Here is a 25029-nt window from a genome sequence, read left to right on the forward strand (position 1 = left end):
TTCAATTCTCAACTCTTTTATTATTCACTCTTGGCCTTTACTCGCAACAACCACCGAGTAACAATAACATACTTGCAAGGTAGTAACACACACTGGGAATTAAAGGAGGGTACCTAAATGCGCGTAAACTCGTCGAAACAAAAACACGGGGGCAACAAAGTAATGGGATGATTCTTCGAGGGGATAAAAGTCTTTCAGTGCAACAGTAAATAAATTAAAATACAGTAACTGAGATCCGGCTCTAATAAGCCGGGAGAGAAAACGGTGCTATAATCATTCACCCATTGTGAATTTATATCCGCGTTGTTATGACTAAAACATCATAAATAAAAGTTAATCCCCAATCGGGATTCTTAATGTTGTGCAGCGTTGTTGAATACAGTTGTGCGATGAAAACAGTACAATTGACACGATCGATAACAGAAATGGAGCTCGCGGTGGTGTAGCGAAGGAATACAATCAACGGAGCGTTGCAGTTACAAAACAATCAGAGACTTGGATGTACGAATAAGGCTGCAGTGTTTGATATTGCTAATCGATAGGATCTTTAATGAATTTTAGAAAATTAAATTCTCTGAACAGCAGAACGTACAATGTAAAAGTTGTATTATTCCCTATTAATACTTTGCACTTACTTCTGGCTACGTAATTGGCTATCAATATTGGCGAAATTTTCTTACGATTAAACCCGAAGCTTGCCGCTTCAATAAATATTCCAACTAAATTACGATTTCCTACGAAACGCAGGTGTCTCCTTAATTCGTTAAACTGCTCTTCATTGGTGTGCTATCGTTAAACGAATAAATTGCGCTGACTATTGCACACACTTGTCGCGAGTTAACAACCATTCGTAAGTAAAATTGAAAACAGGCTCAGTCTCTTCGCTACGACAGAGATAAAAAGGAACCGATGCAATATATACGAGGCTTACACTAAATTAAACCTTCCACGCCGAACAGTTATCAGAGCAGCCGTCTTAATACGTCTCTGTGGTATAAAGCGGTCTGTTACATTTGTGCCTCTAAACTTTGTATCACTGTTGTTCGCGCAAGCTTATGAAATGCATACGTGCGTATTAATTCGTCCATTAAATAAAGGGAGCAATTATTCGAAAGGTACTACCTAACGTTAGAATTGCAAGATAACAAGTCGCGTAAATCCTCCGACAGACCCACAGACTAATCGGTCCGCAGTAATTATTAACCCTTCAGCCTTCGAGAACGAAATTACGGCTGTAATTATTCTAAGCCGTACGATTGATATGCTACATCATCCTGTACCTCTACGATAGATAACTGCGATTAGTAAATTCCTTCGGACCCCGTTCGATCCGCGCTTAACGCTAGCCCAGAAAGATGTACTCGCGCCGGTGGCGCGCTAGTAAAAAATGTATACAAATACGTACGACATACGTACGTCGATATCCCTGTTTAATGCTGATCGATGTATCATCGCTATACCGTGACTGCAAGGGATTAGCGCCTAGCATCAGCTTACTCTAAGTCTTAAGCCTACAGACTGCGTTAATTCTATGTCTTTGAAAACTTATCGAGAACTATGCTAGTACAGTGCCGTTTCCTTTAGGCACCCCCTGACGACTGTTTCGATGGAAACGCACTGGAAATGATCGTTCGATGTCATGTTAAAATTGCCAAGAAGTGTACGTCGCTGTCCACGGCGTGACCACCGTCCAAGGCGGGAATTGTGCTAAGAATCGTTTGAACCTCAGGGACTTCTGATGCTCGCCGTGTAAGAAATGCCCACCCAGTGCTATGGACAAGCACGGGGTCTTCCGCGCGGCAGGCACCTGTCCGAATAAAATACAGTGACGGATCGGGATTGATTCAGTTTCTTTTACACTTACATTCAGTTCGATGGAAAATGTAAAAGGATCACAGTCCGAGGCGCAGGAGTAGTAGACGAAGTAAGTCTCCCTGTCGTTCCACTTTGGTCCTTGCAACGCTTTACCTTCTAAAATCGACCATCTTTCTAAGCGAACACTTTTGTAGGGCGACAGGATTATGCTTATGTGGTCTGGACCTGTTGGCAACGTTTCTCTGTGATTACAGGTCGATAGTACGTAGACATTTAGTTTTACCTGTTATGTTGAACGTGAAGCTGACAGTGTTCTGTCTTACGGACTTAGATATCAGTTCAAGCTTCGTTGGTATAGTGATGAGCGGCGCGGGGCCTGGGATCCAACTTGTTTTCCTGTGGAAACATATTTACGGTTTAATAGACTCTCGGCTGACAAAGGAAGATCCCGAAACCGAAAATTAAAAAGAAACATTTAAACTTTGTGAATATGTAGGGGATTTCCTCCTGATTACAACGGAATTTTGGTTTGCTACCCAAATTCGCTCGAAGGGTGAAATTAACCCCTGAAAATTCGGCTATTTTCCGATTTTGTGTTATAACTCGGGAACTGCAAACAAAAATTGCGTTATAATCGGGAGGAAATTCCCTACATATTCGCAGTTTCAGAATTTTTTGAATTTCCGGGTTCTGGATCTTCCCTTGTGAGTGTCTCTATGTTTATAGGACGCTTTGGCTAAGTTACCATAAGAAAGTTGTAACTGGCATGAAGTATGGTAATCCGCAGTACAGCTCTTGTTCGCAGTCTTTCACTGTGGACGTTGCGGCACCTATTTCAGGCACCATAGCTTCCACGCTGTGCGGACTGTTCATGTCCAAGTCCGCTATCCAATATCCAGTCCCAGAGTATCGTAAATTACCATTAACGTCGTAGTATTGTCTTTGCGAGTGCTGTAAGTTCAAGGTTCACTTGACGTCGTAGAATAATCTGTTTCTTAAAGGGTTAGACCACTTTGGCCAGGTCAAGAAATATCGCATCTTTGGGAATTTATTTCTAAGTGACAAAGACACTTTTATCGATATAATTTTTTCAATGAAGATAGAGGCATCTTTGAATAATATATACAATTTTTTTTTTAAAAATCAAAACATTCCGAAAACTTTAAAACCCCTTAAAAAGCTATTGTAATTCCTGTTAATCGTTACCGCGATCATGAAACGCTCCGGTGCCAGTGACGACGGATCGCCGCTGTAAGGGAAACCAAGCGGTGTTAAAATCAGCATGCCTATCGTTATTAGAAATATCCCAGCTAGCACGCTTAGGACACGCTCTGCGTTTTTAATCAGAAATACAATCGGCAGCTGAAATAAAAATTTCCAGTGTTATCAGACCGCGTTCGGGTAATCACGGCATCTGAATAGTAACGTTGGTTTACCGAGAAACTGAGCAGCAGACAGAATACTATGCACAGGAGGTTACCCATGACAACTTCTGAATTTATGCTGCTGCCAGATCGCCCCATTATAGGGATGAAGAGATACAGAGCTCCGATCACTAGGTAAAACGATTGGGTGTAAGGTAATAATATCGTGCCTGAGTAGTAGAGGAGCCACTTCCAGCCTGAAACAGAGGGGATTAGAAAGAGTAGTGCTTCTTCAGTAGCATTAAAAATTAAAAGCCAACGGTCATTATACCTCTCCACTTGTTGAAGAAATTATATCGGATTATATTCCCGCAAGTGGGGAACACGACCCAGTGGAATGGTATGAAACCTGATCGTATCTCAAACAGAACGCAACAGAAGAGGATCAACATCCATATTGTTAAATACGCATCGGTGTATATTTGATGCAAGATCCACGCGGACTTAACTTCCTGCGGAACATCCGTCGGAATCAAATTAGTTCCCGAATGGAAGCGCTAGCAGATTTGTTAGCGACTGTACGCTTCACTTGCCTTCTTCTGGCACGATCCAATGTACAAGAAGAACATCATCGAGACAAAAATAGTCGGGCACACGTACAAGAAAAACAGCCATGCTGGTCTCGCGTACCAGCTCATTACTTTACCAAGCTTTGTGAGAACGATTGCGATTAGTGTGCACGAAAGCATTGACACCAGCCACGAAACGATTATTGCCCCGATGCATAGCAATAAGTGCTTTAAGTATATCAACCTTTTCACATCTAGAGCCGTAAAAAGTAACTTAAAGTCCAGCGAACACTAAATAAAATCGCATTAGTAACACGGAACGTACCTCTCCTCGCGCTTTCGGTATTCAAATATATAGAATATGCACCAGCGATCATGCTAACGACGTTAAGCATACTTGCCACGTACTGTGGCCATCTGATAACAAACAGCCCTAAGAAGTCAAAGAATACGAGCTTCTCAGCGTTGTCTTGAACCGTTACTTCGGATAAATAATCGTCTAATACTATCCCTTGCAACAGAGCGAGGATATTATCTCCAGTCCTCTGCAAGGATCCCAATGGTATCTGATCGATATTATCGTATTTCGTGTGGTACACGTAACCGTTGGTTGACCAAGCAAAATCGAGACCTGCGATGGTGGAAAAATACAATTAGAAATACAATTGGGCTTCGATTAGCGTAAGAGGTACTGTATGTGAATAGGCTACCAGAAACGTTTCCAAAATCTCTGAATATCCGGAAATCGGTGTCCCCAGGCACAACTCCACTTTCAAAGATCTCCTGGGCTAAGGACGATGCGTAAGGGTAAGGAACGGACTTGGAATAGATCTGTAAAGAGGAAATGAGTAGAGGTGTGATTCGAACCCGAAAATGTCGGGCCGGGTCGGGACGAGAATTTTTCTCGGGATCGGGACGGGTTCCCGAGGGTTTCGGGATTCCCGAAAGTGTCGGGATTCGTATTATAAGGACTGACTGATGTTTGTACTTCGGAAAATTAACAATGTCTCTACACTTTTTCTTATGATGCGCTGAATGTGTGATGTCGTATTCATTAAACGGGTCCTTGGAATTTTCGAGAATCCCGACACTTTCGGGAATCCCAACACTTTCGGGAATCCCAACACTTTCGAGAATCCCGACTCTCTCGAAAGTCCTGGATATTCTCAGGAATCCCGGACATTCTCGGGAAACCCGAAATTTTCGGGAACCCGACCTGACCCGACCTCGGGTTCCCGACATTTTCGGGTTCTCGCACACCTCTAGAAATGAGTAACATTAAGTAGCACAGAGAATGAAATTGTTGGATGGAAGTACAGAGGGTGGCCAAATTATTATACTCAAAACATTCTCGTCAATTTTTGGGATCACTTTAAAATGGAGTGCATACGTTCAAACTATTCAAAAATTGCTGAAACTTCGTTTCCTGCGCTTCATCTTGATAAAATAGTATCATAATGGCTAAAAAATATTTGGAGCCCTTGATTCAAAAACTAGAAAAATTTTCGCGACCATTTTTAAGCCATTCCATCGCTTAAACTTACAAAATCTCAAACCTTTTTGTTCGAGCATAATAATTTGACCGCCCACTGTAATTCATTAGTACCTGAAGAATCCAAGAACTATCAGGTCCAGCCTGGAACAATAATTCGCGGCCACCCGCGCCACAGGCTTCTAAATTTATAAAAGCGCGCACTTCCTTAGCCCAAGGATGCTGCGTTATAAAGCCATGAGAAGCCTGCAAAGCATAATTTAAAACGCTGGTTCATGCGCACCTTCGAGGATTACTCTTTAACACAACATACCTGTAATAAGTTCTCCTCAGCACCGTTAAATAAAAATATAACATTATGCTTTAACAATTTTGAACTATGAGCGATCACGCGTAAAATTTCTAACATCACAGCACAACCCGCACCGTCGTCGGATCCACCTGAAATCAGAAATCAGACGATGAACCAGCTTAAGCGAGATGACGCCGCAGGTACGCTCGTCTCAGCCTTACCAGGACTATCCGCGAATGTATCAAAATGACAATTTATCAGCAAACTGCTCTGCGCAGGCCTGTGCGGACTGATCCTGACTACGATATTCTGAACGTTTCTATAAACATTTGTCATTCCGTCGAGAAACTTCAGAGGGAAAGCTCCGCTATGCTTGGTTACATTGACTAGAATCTTATGATTCTCATTGGCGTCCTTAACTACGCTACTGATAATGTTCGTTAGATATTTAATCGCCAGTACTTCGTTCTCGTAACTCCCAACGATTCGCGGGCCTATGGACGTGAGGTTAACCAGGTGATTGTGCGACCTCTCCGCTATGAACCTGCCCGGGTACAGTCCTTCTTTGTTCACCGTTAACGGTTCCGGTAGCATCTTCTCGAACGCTATTATCGCAACGGACAGGACCAGGAGAAACGTGAAGAGGAAAAGTAGGTGTTGCGTATCGTTCGGCAGCGCTTCCTTCCTCTTCGAAGAAGCTCTGTCCGTGTACAGTACATCGCCGGGAGGTCTCTTTGTCGCGTGTTGGCGTAATCTTACTCCGTCTCTCTGAAAGTGATCGTCCCCAAAATACGGATTAAGGTGAAAGTCTTAGGCATCTGCGTAGTAACATAGTAACTTTACCATTGTCTGGAGTTCAATACTAAAGGCACTTGAGTCGGAATTAGAGCAGAGTCGAGGTCACGTTGCTCAGCCGCGTTCGGCGCGTCGACACGTATACCCGCAAAAGTGCACTTCGTGAAAGCAGAAGTTCCAATGTATTTCGGCGCCTTACGTGGATCGAATGAATTAGAAATGACGGATTTTGCGTTAATCCTTCTGCCTCGTCCTCGGTCGAAGGTAATAGTCGTGCTCGTTACAGAACGGCGGTAACGATAATACCACCGCGGGTACGTGGATCCGTGTCGCGATAGCAGCTTAATGTAAATGCACATTCAAGCGCGACCGGTGCCCACCTTTCGCTCTTTCTAATTCCCTCTGTTTAACAGCCGACCGATTATTTGTCAACTATCTCGGCTCCCCTGCCCGTAATTCCACGAGGCTATCGCCGAGCATCGTTATCAACGAATTTAATCCGAGTTTCTTCACGGCATTTAGACAGATTACACCTACGTGTGTCATGTGCCACTGCGATTAGATAGACATGTATGTCGCAGTTTTTGAGCAGTCTCGCTCGCCCGATACCTGCTGTCACGAATCTCGATTCCGCGAGTGGGGATGCAGTTTTTGGGAGGGAAGTTAGTGCGAACGGGGTATTTATTGTGATTTATTGAGGATTACAGAGCAGATGGGTCGTCCTGAGGGGTGATCGAAGTATATACAGAAAAGAAATTTAGGAAATTCCTCCGCGACTCCGTGAATGGGAGAGTGCTGTAACGCGGCATCGCGTGCGCGGCTCTTCTTTCTAATTATTATCGATAGAGTAAAGTGAATTTTTTGCGACGACGAATGGAGAATTACAGGCGACTTTCATTCGGTAGTAAGGACTTAAGGAGTAATGCTTTAATTATCATTATATGCAGGCTTGGATTAAGATTTTTGGGGCTACCAAGACCTTTGTGGGCCCACGGGTTTGGAGGGGGGGGGGGGGAGATGTAAAAAATTGAAACATAACGAGTTTAAAATCTCGTACAACGAGAATTCACTGCAATTGCGTGCGAAATTTCAAATGAAATACCTAAAAATATGTGGATATGTCTAAAAATATATAATTCTCAAAAATTGTAAAAATTTAAGTAGATATCATAAAGGAGGTTTAAACAATGAAAATTTGACATAAAAATATAAAATTAATTTTATACTCATAGACAATTTATTTGATGCAACATTTCCACTAAAGACAGAGTGAGCTTAGAACTGAAGGTTTAGAACGGGGCCCTCGTGGAAAGTGGGGCCCGGGGCTGCAGCCTTCCTAGCACTCCTTTAATTCGGGCCTGATTATATGGGAAATATTTCGAATGAGATTTGGCTGTACTTCCGAAAGAACCAGACGTATTCTGACAACGCATTCCACTTTCCAACTTGTTCCGGATATTAGCATTGGTTAGGGCTGGATTAGGGTGAGGGGCGCGTAAAGCATGGTAGCGAACCGATGTGAGTTCGGCAATTATTTGTTTTAAAAGTTTTGATCATTACACATTTTACTACATTGCATCGGTAAGGTAGGGAATGACATCAAAATGATAAAAAAAATTTCATGTCGCCAAAAATCCTCGCAAACATTATTTCTTTGCAAAATGAAACTGTTTCCAAAATTTCAGCCAATTTGGAGCACGGGGGTTTTCGGAAGTTTAGCCATTAACTGTTCACGAATAATCAGTTACATATTAATTTCGATTCACTTTAAATTCATGGTTATGAATGAACCGCCACGGACACGCGTCGACATCTATACAATCGAAATCGAACGACAACTTATATTACCTATAAACCTATGGCGGTAAAAAATGAAACTAACCCACTACAAATTTTAATACACGTTTCCCGCCGTTTTGAAACAATATAATTGCAAGTAACTTTTAATAAAACTTCGATTAAAAAATAATTACAAGTGTAATAGAATCTAAAAGTTCAAGTTCAATACAACTTAACGCCTACAATATTTAATTACCAACTGAAACATTCACAATAGAAACATAAAAGACTTCAAATATTCAAATTCAAGCTTCGCGGGGCGAGAGGATATCATGCGCGGATAAGATGCGCACTCCCCAGCCAGGAGCATTTACCGCCACCTGGAGGGGGGCGTCTCAACGCGTCGGCCAATGGTCGTCGACGTTGTCGGGCGAGGAGGTGAACGGGAGGGTGCGGGGCAACAGCTCTAGCAGACGACCAAGTCTAGCAGACGGCGCATAGCTAGCGTCGCTCGCGGGCGGCCGAGACCTCGTTTTAAATCGAATCACTAGCCGTACGGCGAAACAACTCACGCACGCCTCCCTCGCGTGAAAGAAATTCTGCCTGTGATCCGCGCGAGCCCGTGTAAGAAATCATGGATCCCGAAGCATTCCTGGACATGGCCAATCAGGTCATCAAATTGAAAATGTTCCCGTACTTCGACATCGCACACAGCGTGCTCTGCGCGCTACACGTCAGAGAAGATTTAGGACCCGGTAAGCCCAAGCCCGCCCGACCGATTCTAAATTTAATCCGACCAGAGCTAGCTTACACCTTTTCTAAGATTACTTCTCGCACCCGAAATCATCTTCCCCGTTCTTTCTCCGTTGCCCTCTCGCTTTTTCTTCCCTCCATTCCCATCGAAATCTGCCCCCCGTACGCTCCCCCGCGAACCTCGCCTCCCCGCACTTTTTCGTAACGAGCACCACGGGGAATAAGATTCTTAGCGCAGGGTCGATCTGTTTTTTTTTTCCATACCGCCTTTTATTATCTTCGCGGTACCGAAGTTTATTTTAGTCTCAATAGCTTCTATCGGGCAAATGGGATGGTGTCGCGGTGAGTTTATGGGGCAAAAGGTATGGCTTTTTTTTCGAGTCTCGTACGATGTTGGACGATCGCTGAGAATCAGGGAGCTGTTTTCGGAGAGCCTCTGGCACAATTATGATAATCTTATTTCGTGGCATTCGCTGAAACTACCCGGCTAATCTATTTCAGTATACCCCTAGTAGGCAGGCCAGATTTAATCAAAATTTGGTTTAAATCTATATTTTCACTGTCACCTTTCGTGCCCTCCTAGGCGTTCGGATTAATACTTTTTTATAGCTCTTTCGTAAATCGATATTCGCGATATGCAAGCGCACTTGTAACAGCAACGTTTTTGTTTTCACTCAGTGGAATTTCTCTTTCAATGACTTCCTTATGCAACAAAGCATGAAAGACAAATCTTTCAACGGCCACTGCTATTTTAGAGACCCCAATATCTCTCACTTTATGTTACAGATTTTAAAATCAAGAACCCATGTCGTTTATTGTTTCAAAAAAGGATATTTTTCGTTGCGAAATTGATCGTTCCTTCTTTTTCACTGGCAAAGCATTTAATTTCACCTTCGTGGCAACCTAGCGTTACATATGTACATAACGTACTGTACTTATAAGGATTCTAAGCGACCTACTTCAACCAGCATACCCCGTTGATATTTCATGGTGTACGAAGCGAAGCTCTTCCTTATTAAGTTGCTTTCTCAAAAATCTCCCGCGCATAATTACTCGGAATTCTCACTTAGACCCGCCGACTCTCTAATCAGCGCAAACTAAAATTAGATAAAGTCTCACGCCGCCAATCCACTAAACCGCTTTCGATTCTAGCTTCCAAGATCGTTTGCGGTCTTACATTTTTGCCGTTTTATCGAATAGGTGTCCAAGCATTTTCTCGGAAACACCCTCTGTCATGTTGGCTCTCGACGATGTTGGTAGTGTTCGCAGGTGGTATGCTATGCAACGGTCTTTTAGGGGAACCGATACTCGCACCTTTGAAAAATACACAACAAGTGGTAGTTGCAACCATTGTTTGGTCAGTACACGCTTAATCGCAGCAAAGATACTTAAATCCTTGCGGACGCTCTGTTCGCGAGCTTGCTTTCTATCGGATCAGTCTAATAAATAAAATACTCATTGGAGCACGAATGAGGATTTCTCGCAGCTTCTAGCACGACCGGACGATATTTATATGTAAAATTGCTTTATTAATTACACAGGTATGTGATATTTTATACACCATTTGATATTGGATACAAAGTAGCCAAGTTTTTACCAGTCAAGCTTGTATGCGCGACTCTAAAAGAAATATATAGGTAAGTAGATAATCCTCCGTCGTTTTACTATCGTCGTTATTAATATTCATTGTGCTTCTACCATTTCTCCGCTATTTAAAGGTGTAAAAAGGTATACGATGGAGTGACTCATGCAGGAAAGCTTTATCCAAATGCATATCTAATCATGGTTTTAATTGGGACACTTAAAGGTGAGTTTCGATGTAAAGAGGAGAATTCTCGCGACATTGACTAGCTCGTGTTTGCAGGAAACGGCGCGGGTTTCACAAAACTGTTTGAGCGTCTCATACGAGGGGCGTGGACCCCAACTGCTATGGAATTCATGCAGCCCAGCTTGTATGCCCTTTATTTTACGTAAACCATCTTCAAGTACGCATATGCCTACATGTAACCTTTGCTTTTCCAGCCCTACGAAGGCATCGATGGTTGCGTCTATTATCTTCGTCCTAGACAAAAAGACTGATCTCATCTCAGCCCCGCACGCGTTGGTTTACTTCGGTATCGTCATCTTCTTCGTCTACTTCAAGGTACAGCAATCTGTGTATTCGCCTCTTTTAGTATTACTATTTCCTTTATGACGATTATGAGAATCATCGATGTCGTTCTAGCTGTCCTCCATTCTACTGGGTATTCACGATCCGTTCGTACCCTTTGAAAATCTGTTTTGCGCCTTGTTCCTCGGAGGAATCTGGGATTCGTTAGCCAAATTGCTGGGCCGGGGCCAAGCCAAAGACGAGAAAGCGGATGCCAAGAAAAAGGACTAAACGTTTGTACACTTTGTGCGTGTACAGGGTGTTCCGCGATGTGTTCAGCAATCTTTTCCCGGGTGTTCAAGGGATTCTGAAGAAAAAGCGCCGTGTGCGATATAAGTCCATTGATTTTACAGATAATTCGAAGACAGTGGTCAAATTGGCGAACTTCGCCGCATGTCTATAGTCCGTTCAAAGAGTCGAGTCACCAGAATGCAAAGTCCTGTGATTAATAATCGGCTAAGTAGCGTTTGATAACTTCTGGCTTCTAGCACGCATATCTTGATTTTAGCTCGTGCGTGACTTTACTCGTTGAACGGACAATAATGTGTTATTTGCGATATAATTGGCTTACAACACGAAAGGGACCTACGGCGCATACAATTTTTTCTTCGGGAAGACTTGCCGAACGCGCGGGACAAATTTGTTGAATGTCCCGCGGAGCACCCTGTATACTCTTAAGTAACAGCGCGCGTACGTATTACGTAATTTTCATATAAGACGGGCCGCCGATATTCGAGCCATTTACTCCCTCCCTTTTGGTTCTTCCAATAGGTACGCGATATCCAAAGATATTGGCTTTAACGTTAGCAACAGTTTTGCTAAGAGACCGACGAACGGAATGGATCCGAACTAGTCATACACAGGCACGCTAAAGCGCGTGACCGCGGACAAATCATTAAATATCAGAAGTACAATAATTAATTATTACACATATTTTAATAACGACGAGTGATGTATACTGGAGAGTGTGACTTGATTCGCTGAGAATATCATCAGTATTATATACTTGTTAATAGCTACTTGCCCACGTAACTAAGGATAAAACTTTATAGCACACACTCTCCGAAATTAATCCGACGATTTTATATATTTAAAACAAAGGAAGGAGCGTGTCTTCTATCACTGTTTGCTAGCTGCAATATATTACATATAAACTCGTTATCTTCCGTAACAATGATTGTTCTTAGGTACGATAAGATAAGCAGAATCGCGCGAGCACCTAGAGATATGCCCACTTGTTGCCGGTTTTTTGATAACATATATACCTCACACAATGTTTTCGCGATCGAATTTAAAAATTGTTGATACATTTTGTAGCGCGAAATGAAAATTCTCATTCGAATCACGAACGGCACTGTGAGCGCCGCGAGTAAATGTACTCGGGTGAACGAACTTAGAACGTTACATAATTTCGAGGCATATTCGAGCAGTGAGGCTCCGATACGTAAAAGGAAGCGATCGATGTTACGAGAATAATACTACGAAATGTGTGAGAAGTAAACAACGAGGGATCGCAAACCTCTTTTATACTATTTTACTACGATTAGAATACCAGAGGTTGGTACCTACCACACATACATGTATCAAGTGTTTGCCTTTGACTCAACGACGTGAACATGATCCACCATGAAGATCGATCTACTTGATTTTCATATGATGTTCCATTTGTCAGAACGTTGTACATTTTCATGTAATAAAACGAAGGTTGCTCTTCTGTGGTTCACTATTCTCTCAATGTATAGAACTGTAAATGAGGTTGCGTCACGTGCCAAGAAGTTGCGTCGTCATTGAATCGCCTGAGTTTACGCACGAAGCGATAAAGGGTCATTAAAATTACATTTGAAGTTTAATCAGTAGCCTTGTAATTTCCAGGAACCATAAATAATGTCAGCTATACACATGGAGTCGGTTTGTTTGAAACTTTTACTTATTCCTTGTGTAGGTACATCTGCGTGACCTCAGGCACAATGGGATTTTGGAATTGTATAGACCACAAAATGGATCAATGTTTGTAACGTCTGTCCAATCTTGCCCGCAACATGCTTTACCTTTACAGGTCTCATCGCACGTGAAGCTTTTAAACACCTCGACCCTGTCCGGTTGGTCTTTCTGAAGGGCACAGTCTAAATTCTCCTTTCTCGGTTGCCCACAGCCTGTATAAGGCATGCACGTCGATCTCCCACACGTCTCTGTACGCTTGTCGAAGTGTTTCTTTTTATTACCACTACTAGTCCCCACGGTTAGTGTCTCTTTATCGAATCTCACTGTAGACTGTCCCTTGTTGCACTTTATCACCCTCACCAATATAGGATCCCGCTTCTGAGTACCAACGGTTATCCTCTGCTTTTCACAGTGGGTCGAACACTCAGCATCGCTCAACAACTGCGAGCCACTTTGAGTCCCCATGTCGCAAACAGGCAACTGCGAGCCATCGGTCCCAGTGTCTCGCTTCTCTCGGCAAGTGAAGACTCCCTTGTCTACAAACTGGGGCTTCTTCGGTTCTTCCGGAGGCGCCGTCTCATCTCTAGAGGCTCGCTGAGTTTTATCTTCGTCTGTAACAGTGGACTGACACACTGTAAGGTCGTAGCTTTCAGCTTCTGCGGGAGCTTGCGTGCACACACATTTGAGTTCCCCCCAGGTGGTAGATACATCCGTCGCTCCACAAAACTCTTTCTCTTTGGGAACACCTAGTACCTTGATCGCGTGCTCTTTGATTTTGTTCACCATTTCAACCACGTCAAGCGCACAGTTCCCTTTTGCGTCACATTTGTATTCCTCTGAAAGTAATGGTGATTATGTCGAGGAAAGCGTCGAGTCTGTAATCTTCTGGGGATGATTGAAGACTGTACTAACTTACGATCAGTTTGAACGTTACATGCTTTTGATGCCCTCGTGCTTTGAGTCCCATGCTCAGACCTGCGAGACAATATTTTGGTAAGGAGCTGTTGCAGCATAAGTGCTACGGTGGGGTCTTCTTTAACGATTTGGAGAAGGTTGCGTGGACACGTGTCCGGTTTGCAGGGGCTCTCGTAATTTGCTGTAAGTGAGGATGCTTAATGAAATTGTAATTTCAATTAGCACAGGAGACACTGTAAAATGACCGCTTAAATATCTTACTTCCTCTCTCCGTAGTCTCTTTTAAATCCGTCTGGACAACGCAATGTTTTATGGATCCCTGAGACTTAGCTGGAGTTAAAGACACACCCTGCCCGTCGTCAGTGAAAGTAACACAATTCGCTTTGTCTGCTTTAAGATTCTCAGGCGATACGCAAATAGTATTATGAACGTCATGAACAGACGGGGTAGTCCCAGTGTCTTTCATCTTTTCGAAGCAAGAACTCTGCACCATGTTTCCCCTTGATACACAAACCACACTCTGAGTCCCTTCCGATACCTGATCCACTATATTCACCCCTACTTCCTTCGATTCCATCGAAGGAATGAAATCTCTCATGCGACATCCACCTTCCTTCCCATTTTCATCAGTCTCATTCAAAGTTTGAAGGGAGATGCACCGTCTCATTCCAGTTGACGCACAGGCGGTACCCTGCACCTCTGGTTCCACATGATTCGTAGTGTTAACGCATGCTTCGTTCCTCCTGGTTTTAAGGATATCTTCAGGCGATAGTTGCGTCTCCTTCAAGGACCCTGATTTGTTACATTGAACGCCTTGTGCGTTGTATCCTCTACCACTATCCTCCACGGCTACATTCTCCCTTACATTCCCCTTGGAATCCAACAGGATGATTTTTAAGCGAGTGCAAGCCTCTATAGTGCCACCTTGAAATTTCTTTGCCACGTCAGGATCCAGTCGTATGGTTTCAGTCTGAATTGGGCCATGTGCAGAACCTTCTTCCTTCGCCTCTGCTTCGCACTGAATGCCAACATCTTTGTCCTTTTTCAGTGGCACAGCAGGCGAAGTGTAGGCTCCCCAGCGAGATTCTGCTGAGACGTTGCCGTATCTACTCTCCAGAGAGGAACAAGGCATATGCTTCCTTAAGTCTCCCAGAATCGCATAATCTCCAGAATCACGCAGACCTATATTTCAAAACCAATTGATCTTAACATAGACCCAGTTTACAACCCCCTATCAACTCGTATACCTCCATCGCATCCTGTGCACATAGAATACCCCGGATGAGAAGGACTCCTATTATAATTTGAACAGGGAATAGAATTCCTCCAATCAAGCGTCTCCTTGTTCCCCGTAACCTCCTTACACTTCGCATCTTCCCAACCACACAGTGGACACTGCAGAAACCCTGCCCCATCATTTCTTTGAGCTCCTTCGGCCAGATCATTGCACGTTGGATGAATTAACGTGTATGGAACGGTGCACCCTGCTGAAAGATTCATCACATCCCTCCGCTCTCAATTTAAACAGCCTCGCTTACCTTTTCCTCTGGACTCAGTGTCTCTCGTAGGCTTGCAACTTAAAAGCACGTCCTCCTCTTGGTCCCTCGTAGCCCCTTCTGTCCTTCTAGGCTGAGGACAGGGAACGTATTTCACTTTCAACCGAGCCTCGCCAGCATTCTGCGATGTCGTCGTCCGTTTGAAATGCGCAGACTTCTCCAACGATTTACTCCTCCTAGACAACTCCTCGCAAGTAGCATCGGTGCACGGGCGAACTCTTAGCGGCTTTGCCTCTTTTCCTCGAGGGTCCCGCACGTTGTCGCTGCTCAGGGATCTGAGAGTAGGCTTGTCCGACTGCCCATCGTCCAAAACCATCTCGGAATTCGCTGTCTCCTCGTCGTTGATCACCTTTGTTAGCATTTCAGCGACTATGTTATACCAGGGGAATGGTGATTTATAATTCTTCTGGCACTGTAGCCCCTTGATGATTCTAGCTTGCTCCCTCTTGTACCTGAACCAATGGGAACAGTCACAGTCAATTTATTGCGATCGTTCTAAGCAGCTTTGTTACTTCCAAAGAAGACTTTCTTTAGAGAGATCCTAATAATCGAAAGGCCCTGCACATTAGCTGATTCTCAGTTACTTCAAGGATCAGCACGCTTTCGCGGCGCCTTCGGTTGGCTTTTACGTAACACACACACTACTGAAATCACCGGTCGCACATTACTTTTCTCTGATTATCCTGATCTGATGCAAATAGTCAGTTACAGTAAAGCCAGGTGTACCGAGGTCGTCGATGATTCTCTGCAACGATTTATTCTTCTCCCTGCAATTGTAATAATCCTGGTGGAACGGGTTCCACAGGCACGGGTGTCGCCTGTACTGTTTCAAAAAGCAGGTCACTAATCTCTCGTTCCACTTGGACGACATTGCTCTGTTCGTCTGGCGCGGTGTTTCTTCGTTTTGATACCTTGCACGTTTAGAATTTTACGCGTGTATTAACATGGTCGGAGTTGATGTCGCTTAGGGGAGGCGAGTGAACTTGATCGCGCGATTAATCGAACACGAGGCGTTTGTCAGATTGCTCTAACTTGCTTTTATTGATTTTTCTCACGACTCTACACGTGTGGACGCGATTAGAAGCAGCATTCATGACGTACAGCTTTCTTTTCACATGGGATTCTAGATACTAGAAATCTATAAGAGGCCAATGACGACTGTGCAGTGCTCGTTATTTGCAATCCAGCTCGCAGGACTGGTCGGTCTTGATCATGATCACTGGCAAGCCGCAGCTGCAAACCATATCCTTGCGCATAACTTTACAGTCGCTGCAGCTAGAACTACAGCAATCCGAGCGAATGGTGTGGGGTCCATGCTTCGATTTGATATTGTCGAGACGCTCTTGTGCTATTAAATCCTGTATTCGTCTCTCCAGTTTAATCGCGACTTCTGGAAACAATCAACGCTGCATTAATATCACAGTTCGAAAGCCAGACGAACTTATAACATTCAATAGCCGTCTCTTATAGATTTTCGTGCGCTAAAAACGAATCCGCAAACCGTTTCCCATCACCCTCAGTTTATGAGAAATTCAATTTTGAAAAAGAAACTGCAAATTTTCAATTTTGAACATTTTTTATGTCGGTCCGTCAAATTATTCTATGAACCCTCCCGAATACAACGATATAAGTTATTGGTGCATTTTTGCAAATATCTTGCAATTTATTTCCAAAACTAAGGGTCTAGGAGAAAATCTGACAAGTGCGAAAAAAAGTGAAATTTTGTCGAACTGTGTTATCACTTCTCCAGAGCAGGATAGAGTATCCTTCGATACTCACCGAAATTTATGTTCCGCAACTGAGACGCGATACTTCTTCCAAACATCTCGAATTCATCGCACGCTTTCCTTTTCCCTTTGTAATCGTCGTCTATCGCTGCTTCCTTCTGTAAAATATTTTCCACCTGCATTTTGATGTTGAAACTTCAGCGAGTCTACGAAGGACACTATTATTTACCAAGCCATTCTTAACTGGGCTCTCCTGCGCGCATATTCCACTCGCTACGCTTTCACCTTGAGAGCAAGAGACTTCGGTTTGCTGTTCACGCTCCGCAGTGATGCACTCCCCAGTACCGCATCCAGCGTCGATTCCAGTTACTCGTGGATACAAATGCGGATAATCCGTGACTTTCTCACTCTCCGCTTGGGCCCTGGGTCTCCTAAACAGGGAAGCACACGTAAGAAGCTTCAGGCGATGTTGCGTTACGCTTGCGTAAATTGAGCAAATTACTTGGAACGTGTACGAGGTTTTGTACTGTACGGTTCGCAACGACAATTCGCATAAGAACAGCCGCAATCTTTGTTTGGTGTTTTATTTAATTCCACCTCATTCGGATACATTAACTGATCGTTTGCTTTGTTACAGTAATAATCGTTAAGCGTGCGTTTCTCATCGTCTCGTATCTAAATGCAACACATCGATTACATTGAGCCCTCGCGGTTTCAGGCGCGTGAATCTCAACGGATCATTCAATGTACCTGCCAAGCGCTGTCTGCGCAACCGTACGTATTAATGAATGGAAAAAGTATCTCGTGCATTATCGGGAACCAGCTCGCTTTCGGTTTGTAAAACTTCTCGCAAGATATCGCAGCGCTGACTTTGCTCAGCTCGTAGCAGTACTGCGTCTTTATGTAAGTGATCCTTTTAATGCAATCGCAGACTGTCAAGCGGCAAATATTCATGGAATCCACGATCTGCTTGTACGCTTTGTAGCGGCAGAGCTTGCTCGTGAAATCCGGGTGAAAGGGATTCCTTAAACACTCATGTCTACTATAAAGAATGACCAGTTTCAAAGTTTGGCTTTCGGTCCATGCAATTGGCATGATAGACCGCTTCAATTATTTTCACATCAGGTTATTTAACCCTCCATTCGCACAGGCACCACTGTTTACGCATCATCGAAACTTTATATTCGCATCTCTAGAGCTCTCGTTATAATCTGCCGCAGAGATTTCTTTTTAAACGAACGAATTATATTTGGATCATTCATTATGCATACAGAAATGGTAAAAGCATACTAGAATTTAGAAAAATATACATGGAAGAAAAAAAAGAATGAAGTGAAAGAATACATGAAGTACACAAAGAGTCTGATTTGGCGGTTGACTCTTCCCGTAATCAGTTCCCAGAAATTATGTATCCCGTATTTAAACAAATTCTCACCGGGAGATCGTAATTCTTCGAAATACAAGCTGAACACAGTGTACAAAGATCAAAAGATTTATTCAGCCATTCGTGTTGTTAAAAGCGTCGCTATAATATTATCGTACAAATGAAATATTACTTTCGTACGAGACAAGAGAATTATATTCAATGATAAATTCGATGTAATGCGTTCTCTATTACAGACTAGAACCAGCAGTGGATGTAACAAAAGAAAAAAAAGTCTAACGCTTTGAAGCTGGCGTTTCAATGAAAATGCATTCATTATTAGGCTGCTGTTTTCCCCCCGTCGGAGGCTTGATCTTATAAAAATACACTACTCCCGGTTGGGAATAATGCGGTCGTAATATATTCATCGCGTTGCATAAGGGATCTATGCAGTGTGATCGTGGCTTCGAAGCATTTAAATGTATGGATACATAATGATACGTTCATGTACAACCATGAAGATGAGTAATCGTTGCACGCCTGGTGCGTTTGCATTTTAAAACGATCCAGAGGTGAGAAATATTAGCGCTTCTCGTATAGTAAGTCATTAACAAAAATATACATTATGCCCTTACGCATAAGTTCGTTTGATTAACGTTCGTTACTCGCGTAACATTATATACAATGCCGTTCCTTTTTTTTTGTATATAACAATTATACATACTTCCCTTTATAACTATTCATTGTTAACGTTATCTTACCGCGCTTATATCTATATTATTTGTGCTACTGAGACAGTTTTATGAAGCGGACTCGATTGTCGATGACAATCCAGGTAACTGTTGAGGTACAAAGTTTATAACTTCATGGTAAACGAGCTCTGAAAGGAACAACAATCGTGTGAGAATTTCTTATCGACAGCGTATCATTGGAGACTGGAAGCCCCGGTACCTTTCCACTTGTCCACTGGCAAATCCATATCCTCGAAGCTCTGATCGTACGGCAGAGACACTGGCTCATCCGTTGGATCCGCATACTGCGCTAGATAGGGATGAGCTAAAGCCTGCTCCGCTGTGATTCGTTTCTCCGCGTCTAGCTCCAGCATTAACTCCAGCAAATCTATGGCTGAAAGCCGCCCGCAGCACGTTAAAATCCATTCTCACTGGTACCATGCGAATGTAAGGGCTCGTCCTTAAATTATGTAAGGCTTTTGGGAGAGGGTCGCGAATTTATTACGTTTTCTTACAAGGGGGAGGAGTCAGCTAGCGTCTTACGTAATATTTTTTAATCTAATTTTCAATAAATACAAATTCTATCATTAATGTTCCAGAAAAGCAGTTTCAGTTTAAATTTCTCGAAACCGAGTTAAATGAATTATATAAACCTTTAAAAGAATTTTAATAACTGCAAAAATTAAATGTAAAAAATATTACGTAAGAAGGGGGTTGCAATATCGAATCTTACGAATTCTTATACTGGGGGAGGGAGGGGGTAAGAAATCGCCAAAATTAACCTTACGTGATTTAAGAGCGGCCCCTAACGGGTAATTCTTTAATTACCTAGTGGGTTGGCCCCGCGAAAAACGTCTTTGAAGTTCTTTTTCTTCAACGGAGGTAAACTTTGTATGTAATTTCTCGCCTAAAACAATCACACATTTTTTTTCTAGAACCACAGTGACAATCGCTCGTAAAATTATCGATTATGTTATCCTCTTTGTATATTCTATAATTCTTTGCTCGTAGTAAGTATTCCTTGCCATAAATACAATGCCAATACAAACTCAAAGCAAAATCATTTCGATGGGCACGATGTTTAATTCATTTGATTTCTCTGCTTGTGTTAAGGCTGCGCAAAAATCGGGGACATTCTGGGCTCTACCAAAGAGTTCGTGAAAAAAAATTATTTATCTTAAAAAAAAATTACCTCTTGGCTGGTAATTTTGCTTAAAGTTTCCTCTGTGGGCGTGCCACAGAGTACTAAGACTCGTGTTAGATGATCAATGTCTGCTTAAAGTTAAGGTATGTTCGAAGCATAATTCATTATATGCGAGTAGGCAGAATTTCAAAACGAATTAGTGATGCGCCTATTCAAAGCATTTATCGTCATTCCAAAGGGTTAAAGAGAGACAGACAGAAACTGGTTATACAGAAGAAGAATACTCACCCAAATGATTCGTAAGTTCGACAAAGACGATTCTCACGGAATCGAGGGAATGTATAAATACTTAATAAAGTGTACGGCATGCAAGGCATTTAAATTGCGACACGTTATGTATGAATGGCATGCGCTATTAGTCTCCTATACGGGGTGAGTCCGTTTCAGAACTCGGAAGCATACTCACCGATTCCGATGATATCTTTTGCATGAACTCGTCTCGCGGAGTACCCAGTATCTCCATTATTAAGTTCAGTTGATGTATATCTGCTCTTGCTAAGGTTCCACCACACCTTTCTCTACTTTCACTAAATACTTCGGATTATTACACAATACGCAACGCGATTCTGTGCGTCGCAGCGTATCGGCGAGCGTTACACACACGTGTGTTATTCTTTCGCTCGGCAAGGAACGGCCCCTCGAATCGAAGCTGAATTAAAGCGGCGCGTGCCACGAGGCGAAAATGAAATAGAAACGTATTAGCGGCAGAATATGTTAAAGCGAAAAAGAAGCCACGTAGAGCCTTAGCAAAAAGCACATCTTTCGATTACGTGACGGTTAGAGATTATTGCGATTATTTGTACGTGTAATTAAGTGGGAAGCGCAAACAGTGATCGTGATTATCGAGTGTCAGTATTGAAAGTGATTAGGAAGCACGATTATAAAAAAAAGGATACGATCTGTTCCGGGAAATAATGTTCGCCCTGTTAATAATTCAGCCATTATGCATCCGACCGACCAGATGTCAACTGGAAAGTAGGGAAAATCGGTATTAATGTGTTAAAACGTACTCGCGAACGGCGATGAGAAAACAGTAGACCACCTGTTTGATTATAATGCATCCAGTTCAGCATAATCTCCGGAGCTCTGTACCACCTCGTCGCAACGTACCCGGTCATTTCATTCTCCGTGGGCCTGGCTAAGCCGAAATCTAAAATCTTCAGCTCGCAATCCTCGTTCACAGCTATGTTGGAAGGCTTCAGGTCCTGAATATCACGAGCAACGTATTAAAATCATCCTGACTCTCATGGTAACAGCATAGTTCGTGTTACTTTACCCTGTGTATTATACCCGCAGAGTGAATGTACTTAAGTCCGCGCAGGATTTGATACACTAGAAACTGCACGTGATCGTCCGAAAGCTTTTGCGTCCTCACGATGTTATTCAGATCCGCACCCATCAAATGCGTCACTAAATACCTAAAGAAGTACACGACGTTACTAGAACAGTACAAGCTTCGTTAATATTATTATTAAGGGGTCATTCTGATAATCACACCGCAAAATTCGGCAACATTCAGGTTTTTTTTCTCAGTGAATACAATGAACAACAATGTCAAACTTTTTTTTCATTTATTTACCCTCGGTTGTCACACCTACTTTTTCGAACGTCGTTGTCACACTGGGTCAATTTGACCCTGCCAATTTTCAATCGGTAGTTATTTAAAAACTATTTGTTAAATTAAGTCGCAAAATTTCTGGGGTAAAGTTTGAACATTGTACAATATATGCCCATCGTTGAAAGTTCACATTTAAAGTGTCATCATGCTTAAAAAAAAGAATTGAAGCAATAAGAGTTCCGACAAAATGTTTTTTGCTTAAAAAATTGCAGGGTCCATTTGACCCAGTGACAACCGAGGGTTAAGCTACTTATGATGTATACAGAACAATTGTTTAAATACACAAGTAGAAATGGAATTTCGAAACTTGAAGTTTGAATGCTCGCAATTTTGTTAAATTTTGACTTACGTGGCTAATTCTGGTACCTGCGATAACGGTACTCATAATGATTAAGAATCAGCTTGTTTTTTTAGTTTCAGATGAGTCTGTGAGCTTAAATCACTCCCACCAGGGAGGTATTTCTTTTCGAAGGCGCGATTTTGAACTCCAGATAACATTGAAAAAATCCAATTAAAAGTGTATTTAAAAAATTGTTCCGTATACATTACAAGTAGCTTAATAAATGAAAAAAAGTTTGACATTGTTATTCATTGTATTCACTGAGAAAAAAAGCCTGAAGGTTGCCGAATTTTGCGTCGTGATTACCAGAATGACCCCTAAAAGTACATACACCTGTTGGAAATCCTCCAAAGAGGAAGACGGATGAAACACGTCTAAGAGACCAATCACCTGCAATAAATAAGAACAATGATTAACATGGATAAACAAACGGAGAGACTTGAATAATTTCAGATTTCAATCGTCTTTAGAGTCTTATACTTCGGCGAGTAAAAATAAAACTCGCGGAACAACAAAGTTATTCTTAATTCTCTCTGCCAAGACAAAGTTTCCAAATTCCTCCGATTTCTGCAGTGCCAACTTTAAGAGACCGTTGTCGCGTGTAATCCGCTTTTCTTCACTCACATTCTCGTGATTCATGTGCTTCAGCATACGGAGCTCCCTGTACGTGCGCTTCGCGTGCACCGCTGACTGGAATGGTCTGGCTAACTTTTTGATCGCCACTTTGTGGCCGGTGGTGGTGTCAACTGCCGAGCTGAAGCATCGTGGAATAAATACTGTTAATCCCAGAAGAGAAGCCTCGAGCCTGCTGTGATCTCTGGATTCGCGAGAATAGGGTTTAAGAAAGGGGTCTAAAAATATTCGCGCGAGAGACGAATTCATCGGGAGATATGGGTTCATTCCCATTCATCTTGACGGAGGAGCATTGTCAAAGGTTCTAATTTTAGGGTGGCCGTTTGATATAGCGGGGACCGCGAGTTGTACGAGTCGGAGCGATCGTAAACGACGCACAAGGGAGCTACCTGAGCGTTCGAGCCGAAGGAGAAGCATCGTTCGCGGGAATAATCGGGAATGAAGGAGAGGAAGCGGCGTAGCTAGAAGCGCTGGAAATGTCAAGGTTACAATTGGTTCATGGCCGTAGCACGGAGCACCGAATTATTTACGAGCAACGTAGCGGGATCATTTAAACATCGCGAATAATCTACGAATACTTGGGGTAGTCTGTTGTGGTGGCTCGGATGTAATTGCTGCTTTACTCCCTTACCACACTTGACCGTAAGCCCCAGATCCCACTGGAGTGAGCATCTGATATCGCTCCGGAACCTCCCATTCAGTCCTGTTTATCTCGATCTTATGGAACTGCGGCATACTGTACAACACCTTCCGCTTCGTACAGCCGACACAATTCACAAGAGCGCCGCGGAATTGGCAAACACTCGGACAGCAACGTTTCGGCACCGCAGGTTTAAAGACACTTTGGGCATTTCCAAATTAGCCCACTATTAAAAACTCGTGCAGGTTCCCCCTGCAGTCGATACTGCCAATAGATATCGAACGAGCTGCAGCGAGTTTGTCGCCCGCGAGCGATCGACCCTGCACCGTCGATCCTCGCAGCCTACCTCGCGTTGCGATCGATTAACCGCTTTTTAGTAATTTCCGCGGGAAATGCGAGATTTGAATAGCGAGGTACAGAATTTTGTTTTACAAGCGATTCGTAAGAATTGTCGAGGGCTGATTTCGTGGTTTTCAGACAGAAAGGGGGAAGGATAAACGATGGACGGTGGTTTATTGCAATTTTAGTGGAAGCGAATCTTTTCTTTTTCCCGCTAAAAATTCAGGTTCCAACTTCGCACTGTAATACACATAGGGTGTATAACCGAACGAGTGTGCGGAACTTGATGGGTGGATTCAGCGCTGAGAAAGAATAGAAAAGGTCTGTATAAACCTGTGTCTACTTCGATCTTGCTTCCGAGTAGATTAGACATCCATTAGAACTTACTATTTCCATAATAATAATATTTTAATTTTAGCTTTAGTTTTAGTCTAGCTTTGTTTTCATCTTCAGTTTCAGCTATAGTTTAAGTTTTAGTTGTAGTTTATATGTAATCCTTCTTTTTTAGTTCTTATCATTGTAAACTAAAGGGCACGATACCCGTGAAATAATAATAATAATAACGAGAATGATAACGATGTATAATACGAATTCATTGATAGTCGGAAAAGCTATTCAGCGTTATTTTATTAAATAAATAAATTTGTCATCATTATCCCAGTTCTACATTCTCCCTTCAAGTTCGCCGCACCTTTTTTGGTACGCCCTATATAGTACGCACGAAGTAATTACTCAGCAATTCTCTCGAAATTTCTATGTCATCGGGTGTAATGAAGTTTCCTCTCGTGTTCGTAGGAGCATTCCTGCGAGCGGGGGATTAAACTACTCGCGAGGGAAGCGTCCGTAAGTGTCTCCCGCTGGGAATCGCGACATATCGATATCCGTAACATCGATGGTCTCCTTCCTCCGGTACCACACGTTCCATTTTGTTTTTCTGCATTCGATGATATGTAGCCAGCGTGATTCTCCAGGTCCCACGACCCCTGTGTCTGCCTTGCCGACGTGCTCGGTAAA

General features: G+C 42.8%; 5 protein-coding genes and 1 long non-coding RNA gene across 9 annotated transcripts; 1 reads left to right on the plus strand and 5 right to left on the minus strand.

Moving 5' to 3' along the window:
• On the minus strand, positions 1-6912 carry LOC143375684 (endoplasmic reticulum metallopeptidase 1). Of its 2 annotated transcripts, none has more exons than XM_076825052.1 (14): positions 6376-6912; positions 5754-6300; positions 5554-5681; positions 5355-5486; positions 4459-4579; positions 4074-4379; positions 3773-4002; positions 3511-3691; positions 3252-3436; positions 3022-3177; positions 2561-2766; positions 2099-2211; positions 1865-2040; positions 1-1807 (listed from the first exon to the last, which is right to left on the minus strand). In XM_076825052.1, exons 1-14 carry the CDS (start codon positions 6376-6378, stop codon positions 1643-1645), a joined length of 2649 nt encoding a protein of 882 aa, XP_076681167.1. In that variant the 5' UTR covers positions 6379-6912; the 3' UTR covers positions 1-1642. The 2 variants fall into 2 exon arrangements, with proteins under 2 accessions (XP_076681167.1, XP_076681166.1); XM_076825051.1 differs by having other exon boundaries at positions 3511-3687; positions 3769-4002.
• LOC143375702 (uncharacterized) lies at positions 4681-5000 on the minus strand. The gene is made up of 2 exons (XR_013086955.1): positions 4930-5000; positions 4681-4892 (listed from the first exon to the last, which is right to left on the minus strand). It is a non-coding gene; the product is annotated as an uncharacterized LOC143375702 (long non-coding RNA).
• A 1528-nt stretch (positions 6913-8440) lies between the features above and the next one.
• Positions 8441-12723, plus strand: LOC143375699 (trimeric intracellular cation channel type 1B.1). 2 transcript variants are annotated; one of them, XM_076825081.1, is made up of 8 exons: positions 8441-8861; positions 10060-10216; positions 10401-10496; positions 10578-10666; positions 10724-10811; positions 10882-11002; positions 11084-11241; positions 11780-12723. In XM_076825081.1, the coding sequence occupies exons 1-7, from the start codon at positions 8741-8743 to the stop codon at positions 11237-11239; spliced, it is 828 nt and encodes a 275-aa protein (XP_076681196.1). In that variant the 5' UTR covers positions 8441-8740; the 3' UTR covers positions 11240-11241; positions 11780-12723. The 2 variants fall into 2 exon arrangements, with proteins under 2 accessions (XP_076681196.1, XP_076681195.1); XM_076825080.1 differs by having other exon boundaries at positions 8442-8861; positions 11084-12723.
• LOC143375682 (uncharacterized) lies at positions 12531-16300 on the minus strand. Its single transcript, XM_076825050.1, has 7 exons — positions 16089-16300; positions 15403-15872; positions 15112-15348; positions 14676-15046; positions 14126-14642; positions 13866-14045; positions 12531-13785 (listed from the first exon to the last, which is right to left on the minus strand). The coding sequence occupies exons 1-7, from the start codon at positions 16289-16291 to the stop codon at positions 12932-12934; spliced, it is 2832 nt and encodes a 943-aa protein (XP_076681165.1). The 5' UTR covers positions 16292-16300; the 3' UTR covers positions 12531-12931.
• Positions 16301-16442: 142 nt separating this feature from the next.
• Positions 16443-18473, minus strand: LOC143375696 (uncharacterized). Its single transcript, XM_076825072.1, has 5 exons — positions 17898-18473; positions 17650-17822; positions 17377-17578; positions 17200-17305; positions 16443-16810 (listed from the first exon to the last, which is right to left on the minus strand). The coding sequence occupies exons 1-5, from the start codon at positions 18240-18242 to the stop codon at positions 16593-16595; spliced, it is 1044 nt and encodes a 347-aa protein (XP_076681187.1). The 5' UTR covers positions 18243-18473; the 3' UTR covers positions 16443-16592.
• A 150-nt stretch (positions 18474-18623) lies between these two features.
• Positions 18624-23955, minus strand: LOC143375694 (mitogen-activated protein kinase p38b). 2 transcript variants are annotated; one of them, XM_076825070.1, is made up of 10 exons: positions 23668-23955; positions 23028-23157; positions 22735-22793; positions 21722-21863; positions 21488-21650; positions 21342-21413; positions 20434-20513; positions 20070-20148; positions 19462-19635; positions 18624-19390 (listed from the first exon to the last, which is right to left on the minus strand). In XM_076825070.1, the coding sequence occupies exons 1-10, from the start codon at positions 23769-23771 to the stop codon at positions 19311-19313; spliced, it is 1083 nt and encodes a 360-aa protein (XP_076681185.1). In that variant the 5' UTR covers positions 23772-23955; the 3' UTR covers positions 18624-19310. The 2 variants fall into 2 exon arrangements, with proteins under 2 accessions (XP_076681185.1, XP_076681184.1); XM_076825069.1 differs by lacking the exon at positions 20434-20513 and adding an exon at positions 20852-20931.
• Positions 23956-25029: the final 1074 nt, after the last annotated feature.

This window comes from Andrena cerasifolii, chromosome 13, assembly GCF_050908995.1.
Source record: "Andrena cerasifolii isolate SP2316 chromosome 13, iyAndCera1_principal, whole genome shotgun sequence".
In the NCBI taxonomy this organism is placed as follows: domain Eukaryota; kingdom Metazoa; phylum Arthropoda; class Insecta; order Hymenoptera; family Andrenidae; genus Andrena; species Andrena cerasifolii.

Excerpts from the sequence above, each read along its gene's own strand:
- LOC143375684 (XM_076825052.1), bottom strand. Across the intron at positions 5,487-5,553 it reads CTGAGGAGAACTTATTACAG|GCTTCTCATGGCTTTATAAC; the intron begins GTATGTTGTGTT and ends TATGCTTTGCAG. Across the intron at positions 2,212-2,560 it reads CCAGTTACAACTTTCTTATG|GAAAACAAGTTGGATCCCAG; the intron begins GTAACTTAGCCA and ends ATGTTTCCACAG.
- LOC143375699 (XM_076825081.1), top strand. The coding sequence starts at position 8,741 with ATGGATCCCGAAGCATTCCTGGACATGGCCAATCAGGTCATCAAATTG. Across the intron at positions 10,217-10,400 it reads GTAGTTGCAACCATTGTTTG|GTATGTGATATTTTATACAC; the intron begins GTCAGTACACGC and ends TTAATTACACAG. Across the intron at positions 10,667-10,723 it reads TTTAATTGGGACACTTAAAG|GAAACGGCGCGGGTTTCACA; the intron begins GTGAGTTTCGAT and ends TCGTGTTTGCAG.
- LOC143375682 (XM_076825050.1), bottom strand. The coding sequence starts at position 16,291 with ATGTCGTCCAAGTGGAACGAGAGATTAGTGACCTGCTTTTTGAAACAG. Across the intron at positions 15,873-16,088 it reads ATCAGGATAATCAGAGAAAA|GTACAAGAGGGAGCAAGCTA; the intron begins GTAATGTGCGAC and ends CCATTGGTTCAG. Across the intron at positions 15,349-15,402 it reads CACTGAGTCCAGAGGAAAAG|GGTGCACCGTTCCATACACG; the intron begins GTAAGCGAGGCT and ends ATCTTTCAGCAG.
- LOC143375696 (XM_076825072.1), bottom strand. The coding sequence starts at position 18,242 with ATGCCAATTGCATGGACCGAAAGCCAAACTTTGAAACTGGTCATTCTT. Across the intron at positions 17,823-17,897 it reads GCGCAGACAGCGCTTGGCAG|ATACGAGACGATGAGAAACG; the intron begins GTACATTGAATG and ends TGTTGCATTTAG. Across the intron at positions 17,579-17,649 it reads AAACCTCGTACACGTTCCAA|GAGACCCAGGGCCCAAGCGG; the intron begins GTAATTTGCTCA and ends TTCCCTGTTTAG.
- LOC143375694 (XM_076825070.1), bottom strand. The coding sequence starts at position 23,771 with ATGCCGCAGTTCCATAAGATCGAGATAAACAGGACTGAATGGGAGGTT. Across the intron at positions 22,794-23,027 it reads AGCACATGAATCACGAGAAT|GTGATTGGTCTCTTAGACGT; the intron begins GTGAGTGAAGAA and ends TATTTATTGCAG. Across the intron at positions 21,651-21,721 it reads CTGCGGGTATAATACACAGG|GACCTGAAGCCTTCCAACAT; the intron begins GTAAAGTAACAC and ends CGTGATATTCAG.